The sequence below is a fragment of the Brachyistius frenatus genome, unplaced genomic scaffold, assembly GCF_029030835.1.
Source record: "Brachyistius frenatus isolate BFR_SWC_R1_liver_20210118 unplaced genomic scaffold, ASM2903083v1 Contig_43, whole genome shotgun sequence".
NCBI lineage: Eukaryota > Metazoa > Chordata > Actinopteri > Embiotocidae > Brachyistius > Brachyistius frenatus.
The window spans coordinates 176,816-194,539 of NW_027210642.1; the positions used below are offsets into that span (position 1 = coordinate 176,816).

Sequence of the window (17,724 nt, forward strand, 5' to 3'; positions counted from 1 at the left end):
TTATTATTATTATATTATAGATATAAATATATCTGAGTATCTAATGTATTAGGGTTGTCACGTGTAGCTTTATAAACTTTTACAGTAGATTGTATGGATCAATATGCATACATAAAATAGACATTATAGTGCACATACCACACAGTATCTGACAAACAGAAGGCTTCTTGAGCAATTCTACTTGTTTAATTTTGATCATACAACCTCCAATCTTCTCACACACACACACACACACACACACACACACACACACACACACACACACACACACACACACACACACACACACACACACACACACACACACACACACACACACACACACTCAAATCTGCATGCGGTCTTGCTTTGACTTTGAAGTTCTCCTGGATCGCCTTTAAAGGCCGTCAGTGTTGCCACGGCAGCAGGCAGGTAGCAGACATCAGACTGCTTAGTGCGTCTTGTGTATGTGTGTGTATTGTGCCCGAGTACTTAATTAGCTAAGAGCCCGATGGGCCACTTGCCGTTTCACAGTGTTTAACACTAAACGAGGGAATGACTGGCTCGTTACTGATACTAACAACAAGGATAATTTATGCACAAACAGATCTGTCTGCTGTGTTAAAGCTTGTTCTCTGGTGCTGGGCTGACAATGACAAGCAAACAATAGGCCGGCATAACCATCAATGTCCCTTTGTGTTATTTATGCTGAATACTAAATTCCACCAAACCATAAAAATAATTTTCATGTTGCTTCACGTTGACAGAAACACAAAGGAACAGTAATAATAATGTCCATCAACTTGATACAATTTTGTCTTCAGGAAAAATATTTATTGTTTTATGTTTTCACAGCCACTTCAAAAGTGTTTGGCAAAGAGTACTTAGATAAATGCTCCACCCATTCTTTTCAATGCTCTGGGTTGCCATTGTATTGTGACAAACGGTTGAAAACCTCTCAAGGCGAGCGATGGCACTCTGACTGGCTTTGGCTGTGTAAGGCTGGAATTGGAGCTGGGGTTGTTGAATGGGCCGAGCCGGCGTTGTGTTTAATTGTGCAGAACACATTCGCCAGGGAAAGTGTAATCTGCTTGTGGCCAAGTAATATGGTCTTGTATGGGATTAATTACCCGGTGGAATGTACTGACTGGTTGGTTTGCTGATTGGCTGCAGTCTGTTGAAATCTAGCCTTACAGCAAAGTGTGCATATGTAGTTCTGGAGGCATGGGAGTGATAAAACTTAAGGGTGAGAGTAGGAAGAGACACCCCCCCCCCCCATTATATTTAGTGTTAATTTGCTATACTCATTTATCAATAATTTAAATTCCCTCTATTACAGTTCTGTAATTACCCATTGAGGACTTAAAATTAACTCCAACAAATCTTTTTTCATTGTAAAGACTGACATGTTATAGCAGAAGAAAGCAGAAGTTTAATAAATAACAGAACTTGTGATGACAGTTAAAAAAAAAATGATGCAAGCTCAATCAATGTATTTGCAAGGACTGGCAATTTTACAAAGTTGATATCTCCGCAAAAAAAGGGACTTGGCAAAAGCTCTGCTGAAGAAATTACAGCACAGAGTAAGCCTTTCTAGACAAAACTTGGTTTATCAACAGAAATAACTTCTCATTGAGGCTCTTCATCCTCTCAATATCAAAACAAACCTCATTGGTTGACCCAAACAACCACAGCAAAACCAGAAGTGACAATAATTAGTGGTAGCTGCATTCCAATTAGGTGACACAGTTTTACTGTCCAGGTATTGAACATGTTGCCTCACAACAATGGCTTTTTGGAACACACAATGCAAATATTAATATTAATAATCACATCTGCACTTTTAAGGCTAAAAATTCCTGTCTTGAAAAAGTGCCACATAGAGATTTAAAGGAGAACCAGTTGATTTTTTTTTGGGCTACCGAGGAGGCAACAGAACATGCTGAAAACGTGGTCAATACGTTAGTACAGGGTTGTCTTTTCACACATCAGATAGACACAGAGGAGCATTGACATTAATTTGGAGTCGTGATAGCAGGCACTACTTTATCTCTGGGTTTGGTGTCCTTCAAATTCAGAGGGAAATATTTGTCTATTTAGCTGCTCAATGCTCCACTTTGTCCTTTCATAAGCAAAACAGCTGTGTGCTGTTCTAAGAAACATGGATGAGGTTGAAAGGAGCTAAAATACTCTGTAGAGCCATTGGGAACTGCAGGATTGTGTGATCACTGTTGGTGGATTTATTACGTTACACACAATCAACATTTGATCAATGGTTCATATAAAATAATGATTAGCGCAGTTGTTGTCTATTTTTACATTTTATATAATGTATAGCATCCTTGTAATATTCTTAAATATTTTACCAGTCCTCACAATGTCTCTCTTTCATTTGACTTATACTGGATGACTGTATTAAGCATTCGTTAAATCACATTTTCAATAACACACTACTTGTCAAAAACCAACAGTGTTTTCCTCATATGACTATCGGTTTATTAGAGTTGGGACTTTGTGATTTATGTGATAAAGTTTGCAAGTTTTCTTTAAGACATCACATGTGAAGCTCTGATTTCTAAGACTTTCCAGGCTCTCAACTCTAACAGTACTTCTCTGAGTTATAAAAAAAGATCAAAGAGAGTGTGCAAGGGTTGGCTTGTTAATGCCAAACTCCACCTTAAATCAGAATTCATACACACTGTTCTTATGATCAAAGACCTAAGTCAGTAGACATAAACAACTCTCTAATAAAGTTTAAAGCCACAAAGTCAAGGCTCAAATGTGTGATACTAATAACTGTAAAATAAATATCATGCCTCACTAAGATTATATATGTTGGAAATTTCATGACCAAAAAGGGTGGTTTCAATACAGGCAGTAATAAAGGACACAATTTGTCCCTATACTTGTCAAATAACTAATTTTAGGTGTTAATACCAGATTATGATCAGGGTGGTTGAGTATTGCGTTTGCACACACACACACACACACACACACACACACACACACACACACACACACACACACACACACACACACACACACACACACACACACACACACACACACACACACACAAGAACACACATATTGTCCTAAAGTCACGTGTCCTACACGCACATTTACACACACTGGCTGAAATGCTGATGATGTGTCGTAGAGCCTTATTTCAAACATTTGACAAAGAGGGAAGGAGGAGGACCACACACACTCAGACAAAAATGTAAAATAATAAAAAGTATTTAAAAAGTTCAGGCTCCTAAATCCAGCCTAAAGTAGTATATTTATACTAGTATAAATGATTACTGACTGTGTTTAGTACTCTGATTTAGCATCAACAGCGTACCATTTCCGAAACTTCTTAAATTCATGCAACAAACACCACTTTTAGTTTTGCCTTTCTCGCTGTACCTGAGTGCATCTTCTAGTTTGGCTATCTTCCTCTTCGCCTCCGTTTTCTCCTTCTCTGCCTCACTGTGAACCGCCGAAACCTGGAGAGAGAGAGAGAGAGAGAGAGAGAGAGAGAGAGAGAGAGAGAGAGAGAGAGAGAGAGATGTAAGTGAGTGCAAAAGCAGACACCATCAAACATCACTCAAGAAAACTTTCCTGCCTGTGACCTTGTGCGTCTGGTCTGGTCTCTTCTCCCTATCACCCCATCAAAAGTACCATCTGAGCCTATCTGTCTGCCTCAGAGGGCCTCTCACTCTGGATCTATGGCAGCCATATGGGCCCTTCTTATGTCCAGATACCGTGCAGTGGTCTCCTTCACGTGTCTCATTTCGCGCTCCTCAGGAGTGGAAAGAGAAATATTTCCAGAGCGAACAAAAATGAACACACTCCTCTTTCTTTCATTGTTTTCATCACTTGTCACCTTGCAGTAGAAAGAAGGGGGGGGGGAAGAAAAAAAAAAGAAAGGTAGGTAAAATACAGGCTGATTACAAGGACAAAAAAAAAAAAAAAAAAAAAAAAAAAAAACAGACATCAAAACGAAACTACTGAGAGAACCTTAATTGAAATTCTTCCTGACCCTGAATAAAGAGCACAGAGGCCTGCTAAGTTTTTGCAGGTGTATCAGTAACAGGGGCCCGTGTATGCCAGCCGGCCGCCAACACACACGTTATAGATGTGGCACTTTGAAGATGACCCAGGTGCAAGCACGGCCTTTAAACCCGATCTTTACCTAAGAAGTCTGGCCTGGTCTAGTCTGGCCCAGTTTAGATCATTAACAATGGTCTCAGTACTCTACACTTCATGGCTGCTCTATGGCTTCAAAGAGGGTCACTCAAAAGTAGATGAGTGCAGGGGAAATTAAAAGTAGGCCCGAGTACACTGACGGTCTTCTCTTTTGCCAAGTACTCCGCAAGTTTATTTGCTTGTAACTCCTATTCTCAAATCTTTTTTTTTTTTTTTGCTAGATAACTTTCACACTAAATTATGAAATCAACATCGTCCTCTTTCTTCTCTGTTCAGTCCCACATCTTCCTATTAATCACGGCTGGGATTTTACGAGACCAGACATAAAATCTAAGAAAGAAAAAAAAGGAAAACCACAAGAAACATGTGACTCCAGGCTTTGATCTCCTCTTGACCGTAATCACTTTGTCCAGGGTTCTTTTAATGTAATGACAGAAGCTGTGGAGCTCAGGCAAGTTTTCCAGATGGAGCAAGTGCACACTACCTTTTTCTCACAGTTGATCTGCAGTTCATCTTTTTCCTGCTGAAACTTAATCTCCCGATCCTGAAAGGAGTCCAAAAGACACCGTCAGGCAGACGTGATACTGTCACACAAGCGTTTCCTACAGTGACATTAGTGTAAAACATGCACACACCCATGCCAGCCCCCAAATCCTACCCTGACTTGTTGGTGTCTTCGATGTTCACTGTCCTGGAGCTGTTGTTTGATCTGAGCCACGGTGCTCTCCAGATCCCTCATCACCTCAGAGGCCTGAAGTAGAGAGGGGATAAGTTCGGTAAAAGGTTTTTTTTGTCTTGTATCAATCAATAGTAGATTTTGAAGGATGGGAGGAAGAGCTGTGTGAACGGGTTGTGGTACCTTGGCAGCAGACAGAGCATGTTCTTGGTGTAAGTGGCTCATGTCAGTTTCATGCTTGACTTGGAGCTTCTGTAATGTCTGTTCATGCTGCTCTCTCTTGTGCTCTTTCTCCTTCTGCTGGATCATAATCCTGTACACAATTAGGAGCTTGATTACATGTCTGGGTTTCTAATACAACCATTGGATCTGCTCCAATTAGAACGCCAATTAAAAAAAAAATCAGAAGAGTCATTACCTTCCCACTATATCACACGCACCCTGATAGTAACATGTTAATTGAAAATCTCTTAAGATCTCAAGGAGACATTTTGAAATAAATAGTACATTTTTACAATCTTGTTATGAAATACTGTCTGGTTTTAAGTATCCTTTTCTTTTTTTTTTTTATCAGCAGTATCAACAAAGGCTACTTGCAGGATACTTTTATCACTTTACATCTTTGTATCTTTTAATCCAGCTCTATTTCACATGTCAAACAGCTCCGTACCGCCTGTTAGCCTCCTGCAGTTCAGTGCCGATGGATGCAATGTGGATCTCCAACTGGGCCTTGTCCTTTGTCACTTTCTGACGCAGTGCAATGCCCTTCTCCACCTCCGCTGACTGATGCTTCACCCGCAGCTCCAGCTCACGCACCGTTTGTTCCTGGACCACCAGGACGCACAAAAAAAACACAGTAAACCAAACAGCTTGAAAATGTCATGGGGTCGGAGGATTGCGTGCTGCCACAGTAAAGTCAGAGACAGAAATGTGGTTGCTAACACGGAAGAATGTGACTAATGATGTAGCAGATAGCTGCTGTGACTTGATTATTGACCCTACATGACACTCACTTTAAAATGAATTCGTAAAATGTTTGAGGATTATTGCTTTCACGTTAGATAAACATAGTCCGAGTCAAAGTAGGTTTTGCACTGATATTCTCCAAAGAGCCGAGAGTCATCAAAAGCAAACTGTTAGTACAAACTGCAATACAGGTCAAAGCAGCAGAGACCTCTTCTCTGCTACACAGGGTAAGATGTCATCCAATAAAAATGTTTAAAAAGACTATTCTCATGTCGGTTTTCTTCCTCCGGTCAACAAAATCTCAACCGCAGCTATTTCTGAAGTCACCCGTCGTGCAAATGAAAAGTTTCAGCTACAATTTCACCCCAATTCTGACATTTGAATCAACTCATGGCAAACTAACTTAAAGGTTACGTTTCCACTTTGGAAACTCAAATGTTAATGTACGCCTACATAATGGTCACCTCCCTCTGCCTGATGTTTCAACTGAGAATTTGTTTTATAACGGTGTGTAAATATACTGTGTTCCAGCTGAATGGACACAGCAGATTTACAGAATGAATTAATTGTGCAACAGGATGTTTTAACTGTCTTTTCAATGTCCCCCCCTTTTTTTTTTTAAAGGTTTTAATCTCTATTAGTTATGCTTGAAAACCTCAAATCATGTTTCAAGAAACAATATTAGATATTAGCTTGGCCTGCATATTAGAATTGCCTCGTAGCTTTTGCAAATAAAATTGCCATTAATCTCAAAGTTCAGTCATTTGTCTTGTATTAAAGGAGTTCTTCGGTTTTGTACATTTGCAGATATAGAGTTGGTGTCACTAATTTGCTGCAAGAGGCAGTGCCAAAGTAATACAAGCGGTGTAAAAAAGGGCTTGAAGGAAGCAAGAAAAACTGCTTTGCATGACTTTCTCTTAAAATGTTTTTAAGAGACAAGAATCTTGCTTCATGTGTTTGTTCATGAGGATACAGAGCATTCGGTTCAGTAACTTTTAATGTAGAAAACCTTTGCTCTTCAAAAAAAAAAAAGAAAAGTGATTACGTGTTAAGCCTGAAATCAGATTACTCCTCTGCACACTGACACTGTTGAGGTGTTTCAGTGGTGTTACTGAATTCCAAATGTCAAAAGCTCAATCAGGATTCTGATTTTCAATAAAGAAAATGATCAAAGTGCAGCTTCTTCCTGCACTGTTTTGAAGAAAAGAAACATCCCTTCTTTGCCTACTGTCCCTCAGCATACACATGCGTGTGTGCATGCGTGTGTGTGTGTGTGTGTGTGTGTGTGTGTGTGTGTGTGTGTGTGTGTGTGTGTGTGTATGAGTATATGACAGCATGGAATGCAGTGTGGGCAGGCTGATAAAGGCGATGATAGGGCGCTGATTAAAGATGGAGCGTGCTAGTTGATCTACACGATGACAGAGGCTGCTGATGACAGAACATGGAATGACGGGCGAGGAGGGAACGGTGTGTTTGAAAAGAGTAAGAGAGCAGTGCCCGGCGAGGCTGGTGAGAGAGATTTTTGTCTTTTGTGTTAGCATAGAAGGGGTTTAAGAAAAGGAACAAGGGGCCTGTTTTGTGCTGGGACGCGTGCTGACACTTAATTCTCTGGCAGGAGATGAAAAGGAGCACGTCTTCATACTGAAGCTGGACTGGGCACACCTGGACACACTCAGTGGGAGCAAATTACATCCCCCTAATTAGGTGCGTCAGATGGAGAATTACTTGGTGTGAAGTGCAGACTATATAAGCTACATTATGAGCTTCGGCCCCGTTCAAAGATTTAAAAGTGATAAAGTCTTTGAAGATGGGAATAAACATATAAGTTGTAACAAAAATGTCATATTGCGAGATGGATGACCTTTCCGTATCCGAACTAAGGCCAGAAACTAAAGGGCAGTCTGCATCATCACTCATCTCCCGAGGCTTGTAAGGCTGTGTGGATGTGTGCACGTTGCGGTACAAACTGTGGTATTAGACGAACAGCCGTTAATGAAGTAGAAACACAGGCCGCAAGAAATAGAGACAGTGGAGGCTGTAGATCCGAGGTACAAATCCCACTTTAAGTGTGCTCAGTGCTGTCTACTAAAGCCTATACAGCACATAATGTAATAATTGCTATAAGACAGTGTTATTAACTATACACATTGCAAGGAAGAAAAGATAAGAAAACGCCACCAATCTGCAAAATATCAGAAGGAGAAAAATAAGACATTTCTAAACATTTCACAAATTAATATTATCTGTTATTTGATATGGACATGCATTGACTGTCAAGAGCTGGGCTGTTGCAACACCAAGGCAGATAGCAGCTTGTCTTTATTTCCAAACTCTTTCTCAGTCGCTTCAACTGTTCTGCCCTGTCGATAGATAACATCCAAAAATAACAACATCTGACATATTTGGAAGCTCTTTGTGATCTCTGTTGGATAGAAATCCGAGCAGGTAGCAGTGGGCAGATGAGCAGTCTTTATTTCACTGTTATTAAACCACTGACAATGAATCATCGATCTCAGTTTGTCTTGGCTTGCGTGTGTTACACGTGAACTGAGCGAACCTTTCATACAGTGTCCTGCCCAATAATCACATAAGCATAATCACCTTATAGTTGGTAGTGGCAGAGACCCGAAACAGATGTGATGTCGTTTACTGTTCGAAAGCTAAAAGAGTGGATGACTAAATATTCCACAAGAACATTGGAAATGAATATCGGAAAACTCAGGAATTCACAAAAACAGAACATAAGACAACACTGAAATCAAAAGATTTAGTTTAGAGACACCAGTCACACACTCAGAGGTGCTGTTGCAACTCACCTGAGACAAAGTCCACTTTGAATCTGCTAAACTATGTGTGTACAGGTCAGCCCAACCTCAGCAGGACAGCAGCTAACTTACAATGTCAGAGGGCTCTTTTCATTATCTTGGACCTTGTCTGTCCTTAATTATTGAAAAAGGGGCCTTACCGTCGGCTCTGCACCATCCAGGGTTTGATGCCTCTTAAATGTGGCCCTGTTGACAGACTGCGGCCAGAAGCAATATGTTGTGATGCGTATGGCAGCCCATGAATGTTGACACTGATAACAATACTAATTATGAAGCAGTGCATTTATCTGGCCTTTGGTGTTGATGATTCCCAATTACTAAAATGTGTACAGTCCCACTTAAAACCAAAGTCCTTTAATATGACATCAAAGGAACAGCAGCTTTGGGAAGTGTGTGTGTGTGTGTGTGTGTGTGTGTGTGTGTGTGTGTGTGTGTGTGTGTGTGTGTGTGTGTGTGTGTGTGTGTGTGTGTGTGTGTGCGTGCACATCTTCGAGCACAGTCATTGCAATGGGTGAGATTTAATACATGCCTGGATCAAAGACCTTTATAGACATGACAGGCATAAGATATGAGAGTCATTCTAGCCCAGGGGTTAGAGGATGTCGCCTTTCATTTCAGCCTTGGAATGGTGTGGGTCACTGTCTTATGATTAGATGTGTGACAGATGCACTGTGTACCTTAAGAGCTAAACATGGCAAGAGTTGGATGCAAGAATACAGCCAGCGAGGTCACCCAGAATCCTGTTTGTTCCACTGAAAGTCTGCTGTTGAGCATAGAAAATAATCTGCCTACATGAAATGTGTGAAGTCTCGAATTCCCTGCTGCTGTTTAGGATGAATCCCCAAGAGTCACATTCTTGCTCATATTCCTTTTGCTATGAGTGATGATCACAGACAGATGCAATAAACGTTAGCATGCAAAGTCAAATCATAACACATGAAGTCTGAATAAAGCTCAAATTAAAGTCTGTTACAGCTTGATACCATTTGGAGTTGTCTTGTATGCATGCCTCTTAAATAATGTGATGTATTGAAAAAAAAATTCAAATTCAAATTCATTAAAGATCAATATCTAAATCCTAAACACGCCCAGTGGTGGAAGAAGTAGTCATATCCTGTACTTAGGCAGCAGTGCAAACATTTTACGTATAAATGTCCATTATATTCAAGTCCTTGCAAAACGGGTTCACACAATGCCAACTAAATCTACAAGGAGCCAGAAGAATCTGTCTGTATTTTACAGTATACAGAGTTTTTGAATGTAGTCTGGTGAGGCAATCATGCTCTATACTCTATACACACCAGCCACTTCCACCTGCTTCAGGTTTAGCCCTACGCTAACTTGAATGGGGATAAAATAAATCAATTGTGCTCTTCTAGGCTTTCCAAATGTTATCGAACTGAATGGATCAAATTCTGAGGGTAAAACAAATTGTCTCGCTGAGGTTGTGACACTCCAAACAGTTGATCCATCATCCTATCCCATCAATGCTGCACATTTGCTCCGAGTATTTAGCTCAGTAAATAACAGCAGATTTGAAACAGACGTGGTTACGAGTTGTGACTGACAGAGAGCAATCTAAGGGTTACATAAATGTTGCGGTAATAAAGATACAACATTTTCTTTTCAAATGAAATGGACCTAACTTATAAAGCAGCAAAAAAATGAACACACTCAAGTAAAGTAGAGGTGCCTAAAACATGTACAGTGTTTGAGTCGACACACTTTCCACCGCTGAACAATCACGTACACACTCGCACGTCTGTTTCTGTACTCACAGTAGCTTGCGACCGAGCGTTATACTCAGACTCCATCTTAGCCAGTCTAAGGTTGGTGTCCTCCAGCAGCTCTTGGATACTGTCGGTGTGTTTCTTCTGCAATTCAAACTTCTCCTGCTCCGTCTCTGTCACAGCAGCATGCAGCTGGAAGGGCAGAAGATGGCTACATATCAGTCACAGCCTTTTGAATGTTTTTATAGCAGAATGTTGCAAGTAATATGTGGTATTGCTTTTTTTTTTTTTTTTTTTTTCCCTTTTCATTTTTCCCTTGTGATGGCACTTTTATCTCACAGGCACAAAGATGAAGAGACCCATTTTCATGAACTCATTGTCACGGTAACATGACGGTGCAGCACCTGGGTTACAGATTTAGTTCTGAGCAGTATTTTCAGCCCTGCAAATGAAAATGTGCTTGAGGCTGTTCATGAGGAATTTCTATTTGTGCCATTCATCAATCAGAATTGGAGAATGACAATGACAAAGCCATTTAAAGATCATACAGAGACCTCCGAATGTCACAGAGAAGAAAATGAACTCGCAGTCACACTCTTCATCTCATACTGTTACTAGCTGCATCGAACATGCTGCTATGAATGCACGTGCAGTTTTTCAGGCCGAATTTGGGAAGCCAGAAGATCTCCAGGAAAACATTGGCATTCAGCGGCTGTGGTCAGCTGGAGAAGAGGAAGCAGGTGCTACGGCCGTCTTTAGTTCGTCTGGAAACAGAATTGCTTCATACACAAACTCACACAAAAATGCTTGATGTGCCAAATCTGTCCGTCCGCTTGATCACAGAACAGCGGAGGAATAACCATGAGCACATGACTCTGATAAGACATCATAAAGTCTATTTCAATCTATTTCTTCTGACATGTAACATCGTACTCATTTAAGAGGGCTTAAACAAAACAAAATACTTCCACAACATTGCTCACAACATGCTTTACTGAGCCCCCAACAACTCTCTTGCTAGACACCACATGAAGGGATGAAGATTTGAGGCACAGCCAAGCTGCTTGCAGTGACGTCCGCGAGTCTCGTGCTAACACACAGTCTTCCTCTGGCTCCGGGCTACATACATGGTGTTGTGCTGCAGAATATTCGAGCCCTACGACTTATCCTCATACCTTCTTCTCCCACTCGTTTTTTAAAGAGTCTGCGCTCTGATCCGACATCTTCTTCAGCTCTGCAATCTGCTTCTCTTTGCTCTCACAGATGACCTGAGATTCCCGCAGCACACTTTGAACTGTGGGAGAGCACAAACACACAAAGAGTAGGGGGGCCCTGCCTCAGGGCAAGAACAGATGCAGACGCAGACACACTCCTGCTCATTGATGAACTGTCAGTAAATCAATGGCAATAAAGATTTGCTTCTATCAAATTCTAAGAGGTGTTTCTCTTTGCCAAGTTTATATGTTGTTTATGGACTGCTTTTAGAGAGAGAGAGAGACGAATATGCAGGAAAGAGAAGCGTAAGACAGGAAAAGGAAAAATGGAAGTTAGGCATGAAGGAAAAGGCCCACATTATGCAATTCAATTTTAGACTGAGCAGCACAGCTGGAGAACGTCCTTCTGCACCAGTGCAGTCTCTTGTGGAATTGTATCTTTGTGGGCTTTTTACTCTGAGTGTTCAGAGACACTAGTATAAACATCCTTCCAGTTAACCCTGCAATCATGTGACCTCTCACCTTTCTTCTCCAGTTTACGGATCATCTCCTCTGACTCTTTCTGCTTGGCCCGGTACACGCTTTTCACCTCTTCAATCTCACCATTTTTTCGGTCCAGAATCTGAAGAAGGAAAGGGAGACTGTTTTTAACTCTCACTGGCTTTTTTTTACTGCTGAGAAAATGGCTATGTTGCATACAGTTTTTGATGGTACCCATTTAAGTTGTTTAAGCTCTGTACTTTCACAATATTGTACAGTGACTGTAGTAGGAAACCAAACGCTAACAGTAGACAGGTCCCAAGCAAAGTTTATGAAGGCTAAATTTATAGGTACACAATGTGACCTAAATATAAACAAAACAGAAAACAACCACCGACACCCAAAAACAGCCTAAACAAGTCTCAGAGACACCCTGCAGAGTTTTTGACCACTTGTAGCGCAATGGAGCCTTGTTTTTGTGAGTCCCTGTACTGTTGGTTCACATGCACATGTGAATAGAAGCACATATATACACACCTTAGTGATCAAATTTACATTCTTGCCAATGATAACGTGCCAACAAGGCTGGGAAGAAAAAGTCAGCTAGCAACTACAAATAAATGTAAACAAGGCTCAACTCACAAATTTAAGAAAAATCATCTAATGAATGAGAAACTATAAATATATAAAGAAACCATTGTTTACTTACAAGTAATCTCCACAGAGCAGCTTTAACTTGAGTGTCTATCCTTAAAGGACACTAAAAGTAACAACTAAAGTAAATCAAAGTTATCAATATCTTCCGATGACTGTTAATATCAGGAATGCTTGAGAACACAACAAGACAACACTTTATTCTCAATCATGAAAATTGAATGATTTTTTTTTTTTCCATCTGTAAAATGATGAATTATTAAAGTCAAATTGAAGATTGCATTGTTTGTGATGACATGGAACATTTTGTAAGGAACCTCAACTGTATGACCCGAGAAGTCCTTATCTTTCACGTGCATATCTATTGCATAGGAGACTATGAGTTAACCGAGTGAAATGGCAGCTGAGTGAACCACCTGTGCTGAGGCGTGATGGGGAAACTGCATCTGCTTGCTGCTGCCATCTGTGTGTAATTAGTTAAATGAGGCCACGGAGAGTTGGAGCTCCAGTATAAAGGGACAGTCTAGCACTCTCAATTGCTTAATTGCATAATATGCATATATTGGTATGTACATTATGCAAGTGGTTTAAGGGTGTCTCTATCTACTGCCCAGACGGCTCTGGACAAATTCAGGAGGCTGGTTTTCTTCCTAAACAGTTTCTTGTAAAATGATGGTACAACCCAGGCTTTCATTTACTGTATAGACAAACAGATCGATAATTTGATCCATAGTCAACTGTCCCAGGGCTGCCTCACCAAATTCTATTCTCACCAGGATATCAAAACATCTACTTAAAATATTAGTCCAAACTTATAAGTGTTACAGATAATAGTATTTGGCTGAAAGACTGAAAAAATTAACTATTCCAGCAACAGATGATGATCTGACTTTCTGAGTGGTCATTTTTCCTGTAGTGTCGCAAAGCCCACTAGAGTTTAGTATTTTGGTCAATATAAGTGCATGTATTAGCCAAGGTCGACATCGTCTCTATGTGAATGGAATGGGGGGGGAGATGAAAGGAGGGTGGGGCGACTGGAGCAAAGTTCACAGAACATTTAGGGATGGCCATCCTTTAATGTTTTCCTAGTGTGCCCTGCGGTCTACCACTAATCTCAAATCATTTGCTTGTTAAGCGAGATAACGTAAAGACGTGCTACTTCACCTGAGTTTTTTTTTTTTTTTTAACTGATCCACAAACATTAGCATACAACTCTGTGGCCTGTTCTCTCATTACCCTCTCAATTTCAAGCAGGGGGACAATGACCAGTAGCCTTTCAGCAACATACATTATTCATAAGTACACTAATTAAAACTAAACCTAGTTTGTCTACCTTTCATCAAGCTCGTCAAAGTGCACCCCTGAATCGCTCCCCTTTGAAGCCATTAGAGGGAATGCTGGGTAAAAGTCTGAGGATATTAAATTGGACATAACTCGCAATCTGTATGTAATTAAAGAGAGAGAGAGAGAGAGAGCGAAAGAGAGCTAGCTGTCATCCTGTCTCTTGTCAAACACAAAGAAGCAATGGGCATCTTAAAGTGGGGAGAAAATTGGAGTGTTTTCTGTTTTATTAAAAGCTTCTGTGGCAGCAAAGGCAAGTCATCCTGAGGACGTGACAGATCCCAGGTGCTTGATCTGCAGCCTAACTGACGGGCACCCAGCATGAAATAAACCAGCTTTACTGCTATTTTCACCGGCTGACAAAAAGCTTTGAAGAGATGATTATTTGCGGGATGGGGCGATGAAAAGAAGAGAGACTCGGCCCTTTACTTTTCATTAGCCACCAAATAGAATCAAGATCACTGATGAGCATTGTAGAGTACGGTAGGTTAAATAGTTTTCATGAGCACTCAAGTTAGCAGACCTGCCTGTTTAGTTGAAAATTCTGCAAACGGATATGATATCGTACCAGTACTGACTGAGTTTGGGTTTTATACACTTCAGTTCATGCTTTCCTCCTGACATGTACCGACTGTAAAGGAGTGTACTGTTTCATACAAAATGCAACCAGAGAGAAGCAGTGCTTGTCTGCAATGTGACTCAGCTATGTTAAGACTACACCATTCCTTTGCGGACTCTTGACTGGATTTCCTTCTCCAGAGGAAAGTGGAACGCAAATTCAAAGTCAAACTGTGACAACATTCGATACCTGGAAATGCCCTGCAGACCATAAGATACTACTGTATACTGTGTTTGATTAACATAATTCATGTAAGACTAGATCTGCCGTTTACCGGCTCATTTACAATTTTTAGAGTATAATTCCATTGTAGAAAGCGAACTGTTAATAATAAGTGTCCCATATTTGACACTTTTCTGATGTTTTATTAGCAGTCTTGATTTCCATAAGATATTTTTGTGGTACCGTGCTGAGGGTGGATTTATGACATCGGTGTGTTTTTGTGACATCATAAACGTAAAGAAGTCCAAACAGCTCGTTCAAGCAGCACAGTTGCTGATCAAGGGCTGTGGGCATTTCTTCATGGACTGAGCAATTTGACACATTCACTCTATTCATATACTGGTTTATATATATAAAAAAAAATAATAATAAAAGAAAAGAAAATCTGAGTTTATAAAATATGGGACCTTTAACATTTTAAAACTTGCCATTCATGTTTACTTTCCAATAACAGCTTACCAAATTCATAGCTACATGAGCCATAATGTTACACAAGTCAGTGTTTTGAATGAAAACTGATCCCATTTGAAATTTTGAAACTGTTAATAGATTATAACAACGTGCTGTATACCTATTTACAATCTACAGCCTAAAATCACATAACGATGGTGAAATATCCATCTGCAGGGGTAAGTGGTGATGAAGTGCCTGCTACCTTCCAGATTTCATTCTTACTTTCTCAACATCTGCATCGTGTCTCTGCTGCATCTTCAGTTTCTCCTCCTGGTGCTTGGCTTCCAACACTTTGATCTTCATCTCGGCCTGAAAACACATAGAACACCAAATGCTTTAACACTTAAAACACGCTACACTCCACTTTTGTTTCATAAATGAAATGAAGTTGCTAAGCTACAACATCTGCTTGAGGGATGAAATGTTATTTATTATCAGGCAATACAGGCAACACATTTTGTTCAACATTGACATCTGTGGCCTATTTTCTCTTTTTTTTGAGACATGCCATGAAAAAAAAAAAAAAGAGTGACAAGAATGACAGAGTTAAAGTAAATCTGGATGAAAGAAGATACAATGTGTACCAACTAGCACACAGGCAGCTGATGATAAAAAAAAAAAAACACTAACATTTAAAAAAAACATTTATCCACAGAGCTGCAAATGTACTCTGCTGTTAGTGAGTCCATGTGCTTGTTTGTCTACAATAAACAAAGTGAAAGCCTCTTTGTTTGTGTGTTTTTGTGTGTGCTATGAACATAGACATAGCAGTTAATTATGCAGAGAACGACTGTTTTCATTTCGGCGTTGTATTTTCAAGGGATCAAAAGTTCAGTGGTGTCATGTGCACGTTGGAACAGATCTCTGAGCTACAGGGCTTCCCGTTCTTTGTCAAATAAAACCCTAATGACCTTCTTTTCTTTTCTTTTTTTTCCTTTTTTATCACTTTCTGTAATTGACTAAAAGAAAATCTCAGGTCCTTTTTCATCTTCTGTATTCATCCATCATCAGTGGAAAATAGTCCTCAAGGCGTTCCCACTACACGACTGCATCTGTCTGCAAATAGACAAAGATGCTCCATGACAGATATTTCTAAAGATTGTGTGAAGTAGCTGCTTAGTTTCTGCAACTAAACAGTCCACTAAGAATTTCTGTAGATGAGGACAACCGTCGCAGCCTTGTAAAGCTGCAACACTCATTTTAAACAGTGGAAAACACATTTTTCTGGTGCTGAAAAAAGGGAGAGTCAACTTTTCTATTCTCGGAGTCTCACCACTAATGGGGCAAACAACTTTGCCTGAGGTGTATCAGCAAAACAAAACGTGTTAAAATGAAAGCGTTTTTTATCATGTAACCATTAAAAGTATTTTGAGATTTGCATGGCGGTTCTTATTTTCTGTCCTGCAGGTGGTGCTCAAGAAATATAATAGTAGCTGCAATCCTTTCTTGAAAATGTTCCACTATACGTGTGCTATATGAATTTGGGTTACCTTCTCCCTACATGTCACCATTTGCTCTTTCGATAGCTTTTTATAGCAACTGTTTGCAGTTAGTTATCTATTAATTGCAGAGAAGCTGTTACCGCTCACACACACATGGAGGCACAAAGACGTCCTTTGACAGCGAGATGACTGGCCATTTGCTTTGATGTCACAACTCATGTTTAGTCACTGTCTGTTCTGGTGTGTTAATCAAGCCTGGAGCAGGGTGACGGTGGTCTTCCTTTGAAAGTGTGGTTGTTTGTGCGTGAACATGTCGGTGGTTAACAACATCCTAAGGCTAGCTTGTGTTTGCTGTAGTCATCAAAACCATTAAGTAGAAAAGTCCCATGACATTACTTGGCACAGTCAAACCACATTAGACCTTTTCTCTTGGCAACAATCAAAGGGAAACAACTATGATGTCGCAATAAAAATATGATTCATTTACAGTATTGTTTAACTGCATAAATATTGATCAAATACCCCTCAAAAAAGACATCAACAACATAATAATTGTTAGAGTAACAAATCTAGCCTTATTATGCATTGAAATGGTGGAAAGAGATGAAATTTTGTTAAAATGTCAGTAATTCTCCATTCTGAGCCCTGTTAAAAATAAAACTCCAACTAAAAAGCATAAATTGCCTTCTAGACGCCTCTTCTCATTACTGAATTTGAGCTACTTTTACACACTGTATCCTTGACAAAGCTCTGTTAAGTATTCTGTGTTTTTCTTGGTGTCTTTTTTATCTTGATTTACCACCATTTCTTGTGCTATTGAGAGGACCGCAGGAGACCTGTCAGAGTAGGAGGGGAAAAGGAGAAGAAAGCAGGAGAAAGAGAGAGGGAGAGAAGGGGATAGAGATGGCAGTGATTGAAAAGCAAAAGAC

At 40.1% G+C, this 17,724-nt stretch overlaps 1 protein-coding gene across 1 annotated transcript in view; it reads right to left on the bottom strand.

The window, feature by feature from the left end:
* The window catches only part of cep112 (centrosomal protein 112), a 107,728-nt gene that overhangs the window by 72,194 nt on the left and 17,810 nt on the right, over positions 1-17,724 (bottom strand). Inside the window, exons 9-17 of the mRNA XM_069702747.1 lie at positions 15,576-15,662; positions 12,107-12,206; positions 11,546-11,664; positions 10,419-10,562; positions 5,520-5,674; positions 5,033-5,162; positions 4,832-4,924; positions 4,658-4,717; positions 3,391-3,470 (exon numbers count right to left, since the gene is read on the bottom strand). Of these exons, the coding sequence (XP_069558848.1) occupies positions 3,391-3,470; positions 4,658-4,717; positions 4,832-4,924; positions 5,033-5,162; positions 5,520-5,674; positions 10,419-10,562; positions 11,546-11,664; positions 12,107-12,206; positions 15,576-15,662 (968 nt within the window). The remainder of the gene's footprint in view (positions 1-3,390; positions 3,471-4,657; positions 4,718-4,831; positions 4,925-5,032; positions 5,163-5,519; positions 5,675-10,418; positions 10,563-11,545; positions 11,665-12,106; positions 12,207-15,575; positions 15,663-17,724) is intronic.